The sequence below is a fragment of the Pimephales promelas genome, chromosome 25 (assembly GCF_988280905.1).
Source record: "Pimephales promelas chromosome 25, fPimPro1.hap1.1, whole genome shotgun sequence".
Taxonomy (NCBI): domain Eukaryota; kingdom Metazoa; phylum Chordata; class Actinopteri; order Cypriniformes; family Leuciscidae; genus Pimephales; species Pimephales promelas.
The window spans coordinates 19,437,519-19,455,380 of NC_142793.1; the positions used below are offsets into that span (position 1 = coordinate 19,437,519).

General features: G+C 37.3%; 1 protein-coding gene across 2 annotated transcripts in view; it reads left to right on the forward strand.

Moving 5' to 3' along the window:
* The window catches only part of tafa5b (TAFA chemokine like family member 5b), a 39,533-nt gene that overhangs the window by 14,623 nt on the left and 7,048 nt on the right, over positions 1-17,862 (forward strand). For both annotated transcript variants that reach the window (XM_039658073.2, XM_039658074.2), the window contains exon 2: positions 13,816-13,965. In XM_039658073.2, the coding sequence (XP_039514007.1) occupies positions 13,816-13,965 (150 nt within the window). The remainder of the gene's footprint in view (positions 1-13,815; positions 13,966-17,862) is intronic.

Sequence of the window (17,862 nt, forward strand, 5' to 3'; positions counted from 1 at the left end):
GCCTTTCTGCTGTCCCCTGTGCATTTAATGCTGTGTAGAATTCGTACCTTATTGAGTGTTATCCTTCAAAAGTGCGTCTGATTCCAGCTCATTTTGCAATGGAAGGTTGCACGTCATTGTTTATCAGATGAAAGTGTATGGAAAGGTTTTTTAAATTAGCAGCTCAAACATCTCTATTCAACATCATAAGATCTTTATATAAGAATTTATTCTCTCAATTGGTGCTCATTTGATCACTTCTGTAACAGGTGGTTTGTTTCTAGAATCATCTTTGTGATGTTGAATGGAATTCAGTTCATCAACAGTGGCATTTGTCCTCTTTTCTTATCAATCATTTCAATCCTAATTAAAATGTGACTTGCTTTATAGTCCATTTAGACTATAACATGATAGTCTAAACACAGTTTAGTAATATGACAGGAGCAGGAGTGCTGTTTTCCGAATATCAGCACAAATGATTTTACAGCAGTTCAATAAACAAAAAGTTATTATTAAATGACAGTATTGTTTAGACAATATTGTTTTTCCATTGAAAATTATTCTAAACAAAGCACTGTTAGGCCTACTTCATGTCAATGATTCAATGAGTTCATAAAGACAGTCATTTGCTTCGTTCCTGAATGAATGTCACCCGTTTTGACTGTTTTGACCAGAATGTCACTGCGGTTAGATTCCCATTTAAAAGAAGGCCCGTTATCCCTATTTGACGTTTTTCAACATTTCTTATTTACATATTCAAAATTTTATATTTAAAACATAAATCTCATAACGTTATTGTTAATTAATAATCTCAATTGTAATTGCAGTGTAAATGCATTGATACCACCTCTGAGCAGCATTAAACGGTCAGTGTAAATACAAATCTTTTGTTTACACTAATTTCATTTGATAAGTAACAAAGCCAGTTAATTCTCATTAATAAAGTATTCACATGAAAATGTAATCTATTAGTTTTCATTTACCTCTATGTATTTATGAAAAGTTGGTCCCTTTTGTAGATTTAAATTATGAATTAACACAATACTGCATGGTATCTCGATATTACTTGGTATTGGTGGATATGTTTACGGTATCGTGACAACCCTATAACACATATTGCTTATATCAACAAGTCAGTATGCAAACACAATGAAATGGAAAAGAGACAAGAGTAATTTTTAAGAATATAATGTATTTCCTTATTGCACTTTTAACCCAATTTTGGGTCAAATATGGGCAGACTCAAACATTGGGTTAAAAATGTAATTTAAAAATGTAACCCAATAGCTGGGTTTGTCCATATATGGCCAAAATTGGGTTAAAACAACCCAGCATTTTTAGTGTACCATACACATTTATTTCTTATATCTATGACACACATTCATCTGGCATCAGAATTGATATGAAAATAAATTGCGCACGACCTTTCATGTATGTGTGCACTTAAATAGCTTAAGGCCAAACCAAGGACCATCTGTTTGAATTGCTACTCCATTTATTTACTTAAGAAAATGCCATATTAATATCAATGTCCTTTACTGACTTTCTTTGCAACTAAGTAACAATCATGTAACCTAGTTTGGAGACATACGATGCATGCTGATATGAAAACTATTCGGTTTTACAATTTGATTTATCAATTGTTTTATGATTTTGTGGATAGCATATAGACTGTATTGTGATACGCATTGTGAAGAAACCTAAAAAAAAGACCTGCCTAAATTTCCAATCGGACAATCCTTGAGCACTGGTGTCATTAAGGGGATAGATAGATGTATGGATGGATGGATGGATGTGATGTGACACCCTAGAACTCAGTCTGACATCTTTTGTCTTCTAGATGCCCTCAAAAGAAAAAACGATACAATTCTGCCTCATAAAATTGATCCATGTTGCATAAGGGTCTCAGAATAAGGACCACTGTGAAATAGTTCAGACATGTCTTTTAGCTCAGAGAACAGACAATTATTTTTGAATATTCAAGAACTTTCTAAATCTTTAAATACAGCATAAGGCAAGTTGGAATAGCATTTTTTAATCGAACACCCTTGCAGATGTCTTTAGTTAACCAATCAATGGACTTCTAAGTGAACCGATGCTATCATTAAGTTCAGAGTTCTTTCTGTGTGGGATATCAGTATAGGTGTAAGGTTCAACCCATAAGAGCAGTCACCCATTATGTGTGAGCTAGCTTTGAACAGCTTAAAGGTTTGAGTTGGCCTGCCGCCATGGCAAACAAAACATGTTGGACTGGTTGCCACAGTAACTGGGCTTTTAAGGAAATAATTGGAGAATGCATGGGTTTGCTTCTCACAAAGTGCCAAGGAATAGAGCAGTGACCTCCAGCATAGTGATAGAGAGAACCACAGGAGGCATCTGCCCAAACGCTTTTCATTTCCTACATAGAGAGACTTGTGCCGTGTCGGGTGTTTGATATTATAATGCACCAACCTCAGACCTCAGCCAACATTTTTCCATGTATTTATTTTCTTCCTGTAGGTCAGTTTTGTTTATGCTCAATTTAGAATGGATTATTTAATGGCTTTAAAAATATAATTTAGTCAACAGTGATTGTTATAAAGAACAAATACAAATACATCACAAAATGGAAATTGACCATATTTACTTTCCTAATACGCATTTCTGTTTTATCTTTCATTACAAAAAACTTGCTTCACCACTGCACTGAAACAACTTTCCTTTTTAGCTGATGCCACTTTTTTATGTTGCTAATACAGTAGTTTGCACAATTCCATGGCAGTAAAAATGAATTAAATAAACACTTTCATTTTTAGCTGATGCCACTTTTTAAAGATTTTGCTAATAGCACAATTTCATGTCGGTTAACAGTAATAATGTAGTATAAACCCACTTTTCCTTTAGGATGACAAGATTAATCCTTACATTTTCTTTCTTTTAAATATTTTTAATGAACTGAACAACAATCTCCATGTATAATAGCTTGTAATAAGAAGATACTTTATAAAGACAGTTGACTTCGTGTATACTTAAGAAACCACCTAGCTTTATTGGTTAACATTACATTAAACTGTTATGTGGTTGGTTTTGACATTGGCTGTCAATCATGAAGCCATTATAACTTTTTAATGACAAATTCAATTAGTACCACTGTAGTTGAGGTCACGAAAAATATTCATGACAGTTATAATGCCTCATGACAGCCAATGTCAAAGTTGTCTTAATTTTATGTCAAGTTGTCATGACAAAGACACTGACAGGTTATGATGTATTGGTTTATGTCAAGATTTCATAACAAAGACATCTTAAACAATATCATATTTGCATTCAAAATGTCATTATTGAGCGAATGACACTTAATGACAGTTGTCATAAACATGCATAAACACTACTTCATATTCAAGACATATGTCTTGTAATGGTTATGAAGGTGTCATGTCAGTCTTACGCACACCCCTTCAAGTGAAGTGTTACCATTAGATTTACTTGAATAAAATGTTCGATTTTTGTGATTTTTAAATGAAAGATTAAAAGGATAAACAATGCAGATTTATTTTCACAGCCTTCTTTGTTCATAGTAATTCATATTCTGACCACGACTTTAATATATGAAGGGCCGGACAGAACCTTTTTAGGTTAAATAGAACCTTTTCTTATATGAGTGAAATGATGCCAGGTGCCTTCTTATCACAAAAAAAGAAGAAGAAAAAAGAAAACGGCAGTTTTGATGCTATTGGCTGCTCAGATTAGACAAAATCTCCTCTGATCAATGAGTTCAGGTCATGATGACAATGACAGCGAACTGAAAATATCTCTCAAAAAAACTACCACACAGCTAAATCATTTCAAATGGCAGTTACCATTACTGTGGCCACCTGAACTCCCCCAGCAGTTGCTAATTGATGGAAATAGCTTGAAAAAGGACTGATGCCAGACTAAAATCATGGAGTGATTAACAAAGTGGAACATTGAGGGCTGTGGAAAGCTTGGGTGTCTTAACACAGTGTTCTGCGAACGTTTTAAGTATTTAAATGAATTAACTTAAAACACTCCCCAGGAGTCTGTACAAGCAGACGTCTTGCAGTCACACTTTGCAGGGGCTTTTTGGAATGATTTGACTGTGGAAGCTAAGATTTTGGCTTCCTGCTGAGCCCAGAGGCCAGCCAGACTGACCTGGCATCAGGTCCAATCTCAGTCTGACTGTCATTACCGACTCTAAAGGAGACCCTTGTCCCCCGCCAGCCCTACCTCTGACTACTGCTCCAATCTCAAGGATAATAGGTGTATAGGGTGACAGGAAGGGATATATACTGTCTAGATAAAGTATCCTTAGCTCTTAAGCAAGTTTTTGGCAGTTGAAATTATGATGTATAGAAACTGGCTGAATAGTAGGGCTTTTCATAGAAAAAATTTGACCTAAAATATATAAAACAGGATGTAAAGTCCTCAATTTCAGGTAGCAATAATTCTGTCTACTCAATATAAAAGATGTACTCAATGTTTTTATGGTCTTGCCACAGTTTCTAAGAAGATGGAATCAGATTTGAAGACTTGTGCAACATTTTTACAGTACATTCATGCATTTGGCACTCAATACAATTTATACATACTATGGGAATAGTTTGAATACAATTAAGACTATTGTAAGAATGTTTTTTTTCTCCAATAAATACATTTATCTAGATTTTATAGAATATAGTTATTTTACAAAATAAAATAGATTAATTTTATTAAATTTTGTAGTTATTTTATTGATAAAATAAATAAATGGACATTTTTGTCTTAAATTTAACTTCCTGTGGTCTTTTTGATGGTCTCTAGGAGATGGATTCTAATTTGATAACATTGACTTGCATTCAACATTTTAAGTTTACATTTATGCATTTGGCAGTTTCCCTAAGAATAAAAACCCAAGACTAACACATTGCTTTGGCATGTACTGTTTGAGCTAGGAATAGTATTTGCCATATTTGTTTGTTTTCTTGTTATTTATATATATATGTGTGTGGTTTCAAATCATTAAAGACTTTGTGTTGTCTCATATATGATCTTTCTGGTTTTTGTCTTGAATCCTGGACTAAACTCCAACACATAATATGACACTGGATGTCTATATGAAATATCCTAATTGTCTTATCAAAACTACCATAGCAGAACATTATATTATTCATGTGCTTTTGTTACTGGTGGTGTTTCTTAATGAAAACATCGTACAGTTAAATGAGGCCAATTGACTTGCATCGCAAGGCAATAACTGCAGCATAAAGCGTTCAGTTATAGAATTGAACTGAACGATCTTGGCATGAGAATGAAGGCTGATAGCATCGTGTGGTGCGCTGGTGGAGTCCAGCATCGGTCCCCTGATGATAGACTCCCTTTTCACTCCATCACTTTTCTGACAGCCTGTAAAGGATAGCTTTTGAATTTCAGATCAGCACAGCCAGCAAGTCTCCATCTCCACGATGCATGGTTGGCAGCTCTTTCATCCCTAAAACGCATGCACTGGAGTATACAGGAGATCTTGGGGAGAGAGAGGAGAGAGGTTGAAGATGAATCAGACATTTCACTGTCAGTGCGGCTATTGAAACAGACAGGGAGAGCATATCATCTATCACAAGTTGCGCCACTTAACACGTCTAAGCTGCAGCACTTAGAGGCGTTTCAGAACAATGCGAGCAAATCTGAAGCTTATCAGAGCGGTGTGGCTCCGTGACCATTAGCAAAGTGTTGACTTGTATTCTTGCCGTGTTAATGCTGTCATAATGGCTCGTCCTAGGGTGAACTCGTCTCACATTCGGTGTGTTTCATTGTGCTTTCCTCTGAATTATCTCAATGGACATACACTATAATCAGCATGTTATCAAGCACATCAATTTACTAATAACTCACAAAAAACTCAGGTTATGAATGTAAAGGGAAAGAGATTCTGAATTGGAGATTGCAACGCTATGGGAACGGTTCTGTTTGATTGGGTCTTGAAGCCATCATGACCAGGAAGCTCTATAGCACCCTGACCAAACAATGGCAGCTTCAGTCGATCATAGGCATGCAGGAAATATGGCAGGGCAACTCAGCATCTCGTTCCCTTTTCAGGGAACTATGGTTACCTTACATTATTAACCTGAGATGATCCATTTTAAGTGAACTGGGAATGATAATACCCACTTCTTTGTACTGACAAGTGCCTGTCTACTGTGAATCGTGGCTAGCACAACTCATATATAAGCACCTGGGATCACAAACATATTGTAGGGATACCCCTGACAATACGTTTTTTGAAGCCGCCATACTCCTACTCGAATGAGCTCTGACGGTCATAGTTGAACGGATAGCCTTGACTATCCACTTGCTCATTCTTTGCTTGGATGCTTGGGGTCCCTTTTCTAGGCGACCCAAAGCACACAAACAACTGATCAGTCGTATGCCACAGGGCAGCTCTGTGAATGTAAACATCCAATTCCCAATAACTGGGTATAGCAAATTTAGCTTTTCCTGGTCCAACATCCGAAAGGGGAGGACAAAAGGCTTGAAAAACTATCCACAAGTTTCCTACGCCCCATGAGGCCTTGCGTCAAAAGTGGGCGCGACATCCGGTTTGAAGTAAACAATGCGCTACTTGACATGCTTGACACTCGTTCATTCAACAGTTGACAGTCATTCAAGTTATAGCGATCCAAACTAGCTAACGATGTGGGAACACAACCTCAACGAAATTCAAAAGGGTGAAATAACAGTAACTACTTTACCTCCGCAGTAGTTGATTGGGAGTATTATAATAACATTATTAATAATCAATACTGATCAAGGCATGTTGACAGACAGTTGTGCGAGCTGACAAACAATTAAAATAAAAAATACACACTTAGTCATTGTGCTTTGGAGTTTATTTAAAATTATAAATGAATATGCTACTTGAATACATTAACTGGCACATTTGGTATTCTGTCAACACAGGCTTTGATCCTGAGTTTAGGTGTAACATCAGTAGTGAACAGCCAAACACATGCTGTGAGAGTTTATAGAATATTAAGATTTTAAACAAATGTACACAGGATGATTCGTTGTCTTTTGGGAGGTTGATGGAAACTTCAGTCGTTGGTAGGATCACTGTGATTTCGTTTTCAGCTTATGTTCAAAACAATCCCGTTTAAGCCACTGAATTAGTTTAGTCCGGTTATACATACAACCGCAAACAGCACATGTTGTCCCTGAGCTCCGTAACGACATCTCTCACAAAGATTTGCGTCTTTAAATAGTAAAATAATTCTCCGAAAAACAGCTAGCCTCTTCGCTAACTAACACACAAAATACCATTGGAATGCTACTTCCGCCGCCTCACCGGAAGTTTCACCCACTTTATTTTTTACATGAGCGCCCCTCGGAAACTTGTGGATAGATTGTGTCACATTAGTGGAGACATGCCCTGGTCTAGGGTGTAGAAAGGCTTTCACCATACCAGGTGCAAAGCCTCTAGGCAAAACGGCGAAAATGCGACACCAACCGATTTCTCCCTAATGACTCCCAATCCTTCATAAAACGCATAAAACTTTAGTTTACAAAGACGTGAAACTCACCGAGTGGTCTCAAACAAAAATCTCTGCAAAAGATGCTTTCCAACAGGTGTTTTACCATTCGTTGTAAAATTATTTTACAACGACCTATTTTTCCGAACGCCTCACAGACTGACATTCTTCCGTTTAGAGCTTGAATAATAGACACTCCAGCCCAGTAGGTGGCGATAATACACCTTTGCCAATTGCAAGCAAACCACTTGTAAAGTGTAGCCTATGATAACGCGACTGCATAAGACTACAGAAAGAATACAAACAACCCCATTTCCGTTTCCGGAGTAATACCGTACATCACAGAACATACAATACAAGTCAATGGAGTCAATGGATAAAACCTGTTGAAAAGCATCTTTTGCAGCGATTTTTGTGTGAGCATATCAGTGAACGCCCCAGACCGCTCGGTGAGTTTCACGTCTTTGTAAACTAAAGTTTTATGCGTTTTATGAAGGATTGTTCCTTTGCGCCTATGCATTGTAGAGGTGTGGGGGTGATACCACAGAAACCGAAAATTCTTGCGGAAGCAGCATCTGTCTATAAAACAATCTTAACCATACTGTTTCATCAGAAATGATCTTAAAACAGTGTAAATTACCGAACTTGTCCTTTAAGAACATGCATGTAAACACACTGAATAATGGTTTACTCATGAATCACGGGACATAGTGGGGAAAAAGGGTGGCGGAGGAAAGGAGGCTACAGTTAAGTGGTGGAAAACAGTGGCCGTGTTGGGTTTGTTCATAAAGGGTCATAAAGCCATGGCAGGGCCGAATGAACGAGTGAGAGATTAAAGGAGGGGCGCTCACTGTCTGCATTCAGTCACTGCAGAACCAGACTTTGCTCCTGGCATGCTGATTAGCCTCCATGAATGGCTCTATGGACTCCTCTCTCTCCGGGATCTATCAGAGCCCAGTCATTACAGCCTATTTGGGGCTGAAGTTGGAAATGAATGGTAAAGCTTTTTTCTTTCAGCTTTGGAGTAGGGCTCACCTTTAGGGCACCGTGGAGAAAGAGAGAGAGGCTGGGTGTTGTCAAACATGACAGGAAGAGAATATCACTTTTTTTAGAAAGGGGAAAGACAGTGAACTGATCCTGTACCTGCCATTAGTTTTATGATATTAGTTTGATATTGATCAGAGATGACCAATAGAAGGTTCTTAACACAAATGTAGCAAAATGTTGTCAAAATTACATTATATTATCTGACCCAGAATATCTACTGAACTAAATTTGCAAATATTTATAAAAAATATCTGGCATGAGAGCACACATTTCTGAAGGTGGCCATTTTGACAGCAAGGAAAAACACATATTTCTATGAAAATGGAAGCAAGAAATCCAAAAATGATTCCTCTGTACATAAACGTCTGTTTTTCCAGTTCCATAACCCGTTTTGTCCCACGTCTCGAGAATCAGAGAGTTTATTTTGAAGAATACATTATTCAATTCAGAGCAACTTTGATAACGAGGAGTTTCCACCCACATCACCGCTCTCATTTCCTGTGAGTTGCGCTCACATCATATTCTGTGATGATGTAATCATGAAGTATCTGCCCTGTCATATCAACGATTCTACTTTATTCAGAGCTTCAGAACTTCAATTTAGTCTTTTGAAGAGAGAAAAAGCAGACGTTCACCTATTAGAGCAGACACCGGAGCAATGCCTTCTGATTTTTGTATGCTGATATTTGATTTTGCAGAAAGAGAGTGAAAAATGATGTGTGGAGAAGAGGAAAACTGATAGAGAGGGGGAAAAAATCAAATCACTTCTTGAAAATGTTCCAATAATCACTAAAGCGCTCCAGCAACCGAGTTGGCCAAAAATAGATTGAATTGAAAGTTCTCTTGGTATTTTATGACAAGAGTAGGTCGTCTGGAGAACTTTTCTTCACATGCTTTTGTTTATATTGGTAGTTCTAACAAACCTGCTATATTTTCTCCTCAGTTTCAAATTGAGACTGAAATATTGGGTGTAATAAAAGGTGATGGGCTTCGCATCCTGATGAATCGATGATGGGCTGAGAGAGGAGAGGAGAGCCTCTGAAAATTATGGCTTCTTTTCTCTAGTGCCCGGGGCAAGCAGATTTTCAGCTGTGCTCATAAATGTAAAAAAAGAAACAGGCTGTATTTTTTATTTATGTGTAGAAAACAGATATGCAAACCAAACCAATCCAGCCTGGATGTGGTTTTACATTCAGCACCTCTGCAATGACGCTGTGTCTGTGACATCCATCATTGTTTGTGTTGGAGCTCATGCATGTTTGGCCAGATGAACCATTTCACACACTGTAGATCAAACTTCAGCTGCATACATATACTGACACAAGGTAATTTTACATGCCAATAATTCCACCGGCCGCCGTATCTAGTCAAGAAGATGCTATAATCCATCATGTGCTAAAGACATACACCCTCACAGTCACTCACAGCTACACTAAATCACAGTTGCCCTAAGACTGCATGCTACTAATGACTACAATACTCAGACACACTTCTCTGATTGAACATTTCTTTCTGTAGTGAGCGCAATTGTCTCTATCTGCAGCCATATCACAAGGACAAATATTTTCTTGGATCTTTTAAGATAAAATTGTTTGAAGTGCTATGAAACACACTGTAACTTGCTCAGACCTTCCCAGTCAAGAAAGAGAAATAATTCTTCTTATTGTTTTGTTTTTATTTCATTAAAGGAACAATACTTTTAACAATATCCTAGATTATTTCAGTGTAATCTTAACATTTACAACTTGCAAATTGCTGAACTCAAACACAGTCAAGAAACAATCTTATTTTGTAATTTTATTTATTACTTTATTTTATTCCACTACTGGCTGTTGATTATGAATATTCGTGTACATTATTTCTCTTTGATCTTAACTGTTTATGTGGCACATTTAAGTGCAAATTATTTGCATCTTTCACATTATGATTCAAGCTTTACAAAGATGCTGTAAATGAAGCAGTAACACTGTGTTTTTATAATTTTTATTAATACTTTTTTTGGGGATCAAACCCGTGCCCTACCAGTCAGCTACAGTAACACTAAGAGAGAGCAGTAGAAACTAGAAATGGTAGTGTAGAGCTAAAAACTGTTTCTGGAGAAACAATAATTGTATTTATATTATGATTTACATTATATTATAATACTATTGTTCTATTATTGTTATTCTATTTTAGATAGCGTTATATTTTTATCATTATACATTAATAATATTAATTATATTGTTATTTTATTCTATTAAGATTTATAAAAAATTACAATATTACTATACATTTTTGCGCTAAATTAAAGCTTTTTTGCATTATTTATTTATTATTATTAATGTTACATTTGTAATATTAATGATTATTGTTATTTAAGGTTGAAAGATTTTTCCACAATACGTGGAATTGCTTGCTGGATGTATGGTAAATTAATATAATCTACTGATAAAATAATAACAATCAGATTCCTGGCACGCAAACTCTATTATCAGCGGTAGTGTTTAGATGTATATGTTTTTTGTCTTGCAGGTAAAGCGAAAGCCATTATGGCAATTGTGACAGACTGCCTGTTAAAAGCTTGGCAAAGGATAACCTAACTGTATACATAACCATTGCTTTGTAAGAGGGTTGGGGTGTTGAAGCATGCTGTCGCTGAATTAATCATAATCTAACATAAGCGATCTCTCAAGAGGTTGTACGCTGCTTTCTTAGCCATCTGTCTGGACTTACAGTGGGGTTTGTGGAAGATCTGCAGCCCACCCTGACGCATGAAGCTTTTTTCCCGCTGACACGTCACTGCTAGGACATGATTCACTGTCGCAGGTCCATATCTAACATATTGCACTGGCTTGATGAGTCCGTGTATATAGATTCCTGTTTATGCAGGTGCAGGATAATAGAGAAACATTGAACAATGGCTGCAGTGTGCAGCTTCAGCAGAACTTGGTCCCCATCAGTCTGCTAACAAGGGTGATGCCTCAGTCTACAATATTAGTAGGGAAACTAACAGCTCAGCACCGTAAAAATCCATTTATTCTGTCAAAGCTGTGGGCTACTTCCAAATACAGAGCGTCGTGGTGTTATATGGGAGACGCTAGTTTGAATCTGGCCAGCGTTGCGTCATGATTCTGTTTCTCTCTTTTGTGCTTATTTTCTGTCCTGTTAAAATGACTATACATGTTTTATGGCTAAAACCTTTTTAATGATGGAACATTTTTCTTAACATCACTACTTCAGTCGTTCCTCACAGTTTGTGCTATAATTATGAGATTAATTAATGCGGCATGCCGAGGAGAGCTGAGCTATTACATTTCTTAGCGATCAGCCTTGCAATTTTCACCTGGTAGATGATAGACAGAGCAAAAAAAAAAAAAACATAAAAAACATGAACTTACAATGAAGAAGGGACCCATGATGATTATGGGATTTTAAATGTGGTTTACGAGAAAAAGAGCTCCAGGTTTGCTGTGATTATTTGTATGGTTGCACAATTTGGCCAAAAATAGTGAGATAATATACTAACCTGACTATTTTAAAGAGCCCCTATCATAGCATTTGAAATGTTCCTATTTTTGTTGTGGGAGTTCCCAAAAACAGTTTAACGTGCATGCAAGGATAAAAAACACTTTATTTGTCCTATAATATGCATTTATTTTTAACTGATTCGCTCAACGACTCCCAAATGATTCGTTCGACGATTCATTTTCCCAAACACCTCCTTTGAGTGACGCGAATCTGCGGCGATTGGTCAAATGACCCAGTCAGTTGTTAGTGGTAAACCGTAGGCAGAGACTGTCGGAAACAGAACGCCCATCACCATTAATGGATTATAGCTTGTCAAGTGTTGAAAATTGTATATAGTGTATGAACAAACGTGTCAGAAAAAGTGCACTTTCCACACACGGTCCCTTACTCGCGTCTCCGTCAAGAGCAAGCTTTCCCGGAGAAACTCACATTGCGGCGGCTTTTGAGGGGCAGTGCTTATTATATAGAGCAAAGTCATATTTGGCTAAGTCGTTTAAGAGGTAATTGCCATTTTTCAATGAATGTCGGGGGAATATCAAAAACAAAACTTTAACCCGCTTAGAAGCTGCGCGGAGTGTGCACAACACACAAAACACAATATAACTATATTGTGCATGCTACAGAAAACATAACAGCAAACATTATTAATATTACTTACAGATTGTGATTCGGAGGAGGACGAACCTGATCCATATACACTGGATACTGAGCCCTCCTTCGGGAACAACCGGCTTGCGAATGATTCGTCATTAAAATGATGAGAACACAAGGTTCGGGCTATACTGTTGCAAATATGAACTCTGACCACTGATTCTTCACATGCTCGTCCCTGGACAATGGAAACAAGTGGCTGAACTGTCTTAGCAATGTAGAACACAGCGTCTTCTCGACATGATGCGATTCAGCTGAAGTATAGACGTCAATTCAAGTTTACACTTCCGAATGCGTGTGCAGTTGTTGAGAGCGGCCAATGACCTATCTACGTCACGATGTAACAGCTAATGACTCGGTTTCAAAAACAATTCATTTCATAGACTCAGAGTCGACTCTCACTTTTGAAAGACAATAACTTTATATAGGGTGCACTTTCAGATATAAATCTTTGCAGGATGTTTTCATTCCCTTAGAGCTATAAATAATAAATAATAAGTTAATATTATAATAATTACTCATAATTATTATTGCTAAGAAATATTACTAATTGCAATATTTGTAATCTGTAATCTGTGAAATATTAAAAAAAAAAAATTACATTTTACAATACAAGACAACTTTGGAAGACGGTTGGTGCTTGTCGTGTTCCCAAATGCACATTATTAGCGACCCAAACTGAGTTCATGTGCAGCAGCATTTACTGTGAACTGAGCCGCTCTGAGACACTGAAAAAAACAGTTCATAACAAGCTGCTTGCTTGAAAACACTGAAACATGCATGGCATATATTTATTTAATTAACTCGCAGCCAATGTCGCTGTCATATCAAGATTTCAGTTTTGTTCTGATTAATCATGCAGCCCTAGACCTGAGCCATAGTTAGGGACTGGAATTACAGACATGGGTTAGTAACCGCCTAGCAACCACCTTGAACACCCTAGCAACCACATATAAATGTGCTAAAAACCACTCAGAACAGATTAGCAACACCTTGTCAGCCACAACATTCAAGCATTGCGGCGGAGATTTTGGCACCACTGACGTTTTCTTAAAAAAGATTTGATTGTCATCCTGGTGTTATTGAAAGCTCAGCTGACATTTATCTAAACTCTTTGTCCTTCATTCAGGTCAGCTGGTGGCAGGTACATGTGAAATCGTGACTCTGGACAGGGACAGCAGTCAGCCAAGGAGGACCATCGCCCGGCAGACGGCCAGGTGTGCCTGCAGGAAGGGCCAGATTGCCGGCACTACCAGAGCCAGTCCAGCATGTGTGGAAGGTAAGAATGAGGAGGGGCTGAGGTGGGACTCATCCAGGCTTTTGGTGCCACTGCCTCTAAGCCCACCAGAGCAGCCATTGCTGGGGCTTTCAGATTCCAGAGTGATCCATGAGATTACACTGCTCAGTGAGTGTGGCTGAAGTGTCAGTCACAGGATTTGGATTGTTGCTGCAGGTTTCATCAGTGCCGTGTGACGAATGTGTTACGAGTTGACGGACGCTGGGGAAATCTAGACTTGTGAGATTAGCTCCGAGCTTCCGCGTGTTATTTAAACAGCAAACTTTTCCAAACACAAATGACAAGTGAATCTTGACTACGTCTCGTCATATGAACAAACTTGAGTTTCCAAAAATCTTTAAATACACAAAGCTGCATTAGGATTCAAGCATAACTGAAAGACAAGCAAGCAGTTCGGTAAATTAGTCAAATGTGTTATGTATCAACATAATGGATTCAGTGAATACAAACCAGTAAGTCTATTTGAGTAAGTCTATTCATTAAATGAAGTGGCTCATTTGAGTGATTTTTTAAGCCTTGTTCACACTGTCAGTCAAAATTGTATTTTTGTGCATATCTGATTGAAATCTGATCAGATTTAGCATGCGTGAATGGCAAAAAAAAAAATCCATTTCTGGAAAACCATGGTTCATGTGACTTTCTCACGCCACGTAAAATGTAAACGTCCGACTTTGTTATAGGAAACATGCTGAAAGTCGCTGCAAAAACAAGGTTGTGTTCTTGTAAAGTGCCTGAAGTCCAGTGCTATTAAAGGGATAGTTCACTTTGAAATTAATTTTTGATATGTTTTAGCTTACCTCAAAGGCATCCAAGATGTAGGTGTCTTTGTTTCCACAGTATTTTCAATTTTGATATTTTTCGGTCAAACCGTTGTTGTCTATCTGTCATATAATGCAGGTTTAGGGGGTCCACCTCAAAGAGCATGCACAGAGAAGTCAAAATTAAACATGATTTAATGACTCGTAAATGTAAGTACACACTGATGGCCTAAGACACGAAACGAGCGGTTTGTGTGAGTAAACGAACAGTATTTATATCATTTTTACCTCATGTAACCACAGCCATGTCCAACTGATCTGACAGCACGGGCGCTTCGGTCTGCAAATGCGCCGAAAGTCACTCATTGTTTACACCGAGATTTCGGAAGTTTTACCTTTCACTGTGAAGATCTAAACATATTTAGATATATCAAAATCGTCTTCCATTGCGGATATTTACTATCCGTGAAATTAATTTTTGATATGTTTTAGCTTTCTCAAATCTTTAATCTAAAAGAACAGCTTTTGTCTAAAGTCTTTGGTCTCAAATCTTTAATCTAAAAGAAAATCTTTTTAGATTAAAGATTTTCTCAAATCTTTAATCTAAAAGAACAGCTTGTGGAGCTGTAAAGTGAACACAATGGGAAGGCATAATACTTGCTCTTTTATTTTACCACTTTAAATTCAGCTTGTTGCTGAAGCTTTTTTAATGCAATACAATTGACTGAATTTGTCCACTTGAAGCAAATAGTACCACTTAATTGAGAGCTTTTTATATTTATATTATATATGTGTATATAGCACTTTGTACTGTACATTTGTTGCATTCCCTTTTTCCTCTATTTAGTTTTAGTCTTGCATGGACTGGTTTTCAGCGTGACCTGCACTTATCTTCATGTGGTCGTATGTCTTCTTGTCTTCAGTTGTTGCTATGACACCCGAGTAATTTCAAGACATATTTCTTAAGGTAGGAGTTTGTTCGTGGCCAGATGAAAGTAGGTGTTCTTGAGTAATTGCTTTTGAAAGACACAGTCCTCCGTGTTTCTACGACCTTACATCACCTGTAGTGGGCTCCACCACATGCCAATCAGTGGTAACCATGGCTGAAAAAAAAATTCATAAAAGTGCAAAAGCATGATAAAATAGCACAGAATCCAGGAAACGGTAAAGATGAAAAACAGAACAATGCAAGTAGAAAAAAAAAATGCTGTGGATGTTGTGTTTCAGTAATTCCTCATTGCCGTTATTGGAAAATTGTCTTATGGCTTACAAATTGACAATAAAAATCAGTCACTCTACGTTGGCATTTTCTAACAAGATAGCCGGGTACAATTTCTCCATCGGTGCGAGCAGAGGTCTTGAGGCTTTGGCCTTTCAAAAATGCAGTTATATCATAACAACCGATGGTCAGAATGGCCGAATGCTCTTCAGATCTAAATTTAAGCCTTAAAAAGAAAATCTCAGTGTATCCAATTGACAATTTACCCCCTGCATGTGAAGACGATCTTTTCTTGAACAACACAGCTCCCTCAATATTTCCTTTGCTGTTTAACTATTTACCCCACTCGCTTTTATTTTTGTGTAATTGGCTCTGCAATCTATTAAAGTATTATTGATTTCTTTTTGTTTCTTTAGAAAAAAAGAGTCTGCTAAATATAGCCAGATCTCTTCAAATGAGGTAAGAAGGCTGTTTTATCTTGTTCTGTGCCCCATGGCTTTATCTGATAAAAGGCAGGCAATCAGACAGGTTTTGATACTGAGAAAGAATAGCCGTCACGTCTGCCATTATGTATTAGACCTAAGACCGCCAGCTTTAGCTGCATGACAGCAGGTGCTGAGTAAACAAGCCCTGATGATGGAAGGTGAGCAGACTTTTGTATTTAGCACAGTGAAGACCAGTGAAACAAGATGACACTAGATCGCATCTGACTCAATGGTTGTGCATGGCATTGAATAAAATTATACCATTTTATGAAAACGATCAATTTAATGACTCTGGTAGCCCTTTTTTCAGTGTCCTTGTTACGTGTTACATGTACTGTAATAACAGTAAAGGATGCATAATACATGCAACTAACCTAAACCAAACCCTTTTACTAACCCTAACACTATAATTACATGGTGTTAATTAATATTACTTAGCATTTAAAAATATCAGTTGTATGTCAGAATGTAGGCTCTCTATTGGCCGACGCTGGTCATGTGTATGATGCGTGTGATGTTACACTTTTACACTACGTGAACTCACTCCTGTTTACAGGCCTGTTTACACCGGGACGAATTTCACGCGAATATTTGCTGACGTTTAACGCCTCGTTAAGTCCTTGAAAAACTCAGTTAGAATATTTTAAACTTACGTGTGAAAGTGTTCATTCGTATTCCGAAGATGAACGAAAGTCTTTCAGGGTTGGAACAACATGAGGGTGAGTAATTACTAACCGAATTTTAATTTTTGGGTCAACTAACCCTTTAAGGGTGCTTTGAATTGGTCAAAGACAACAGTAAATCTACTTAAAATGCTACATTTCTAGAAATCTTTGTGCAAAAGATGTCATCTAAATGTTCTTTTGAAATAATCCTAAAAATCCCAGTACAAAAAAAAGATTTTTGAGCAGCAAATCAGCATATTAGAATGATTTCTGCTTGGATCATCATATGACACATCATAAGACTGGAGTAAAAACGTTGAAAATTCAGCTTTGCATCACATGAATACTAATTCAAATAAATGTTATAATTTTAAATTTTAAGTGGTGTTCAATTCAAAGTACTCACAACCAGACTGAACCAAGAAAAAAACAACATTCTCTGGCATGAAACCAGGCTGGAATTATGTTTAATTCATGTCCGTAGCATAATTACATTTTCCTTGTACAAGTACACTGACAGGTCAGTTCTAACTGCAAACCGCCTCCATGTAATATGAATAACAAGGAAAGCAGAGCCGAAAACACATTTGCTCTCTGGAATCTGTTAAAATGTCTTGGGTAATGACATCGAGATGACAATTAAAATTAATTTATCATCAAACCAACAGGAAATTAAACCGCCATGAAGTTTTCATGTAGAACAGAATCAAAGTGGCCTGGAAAGTCTGGCATCAATATCAAATCAGACTGAA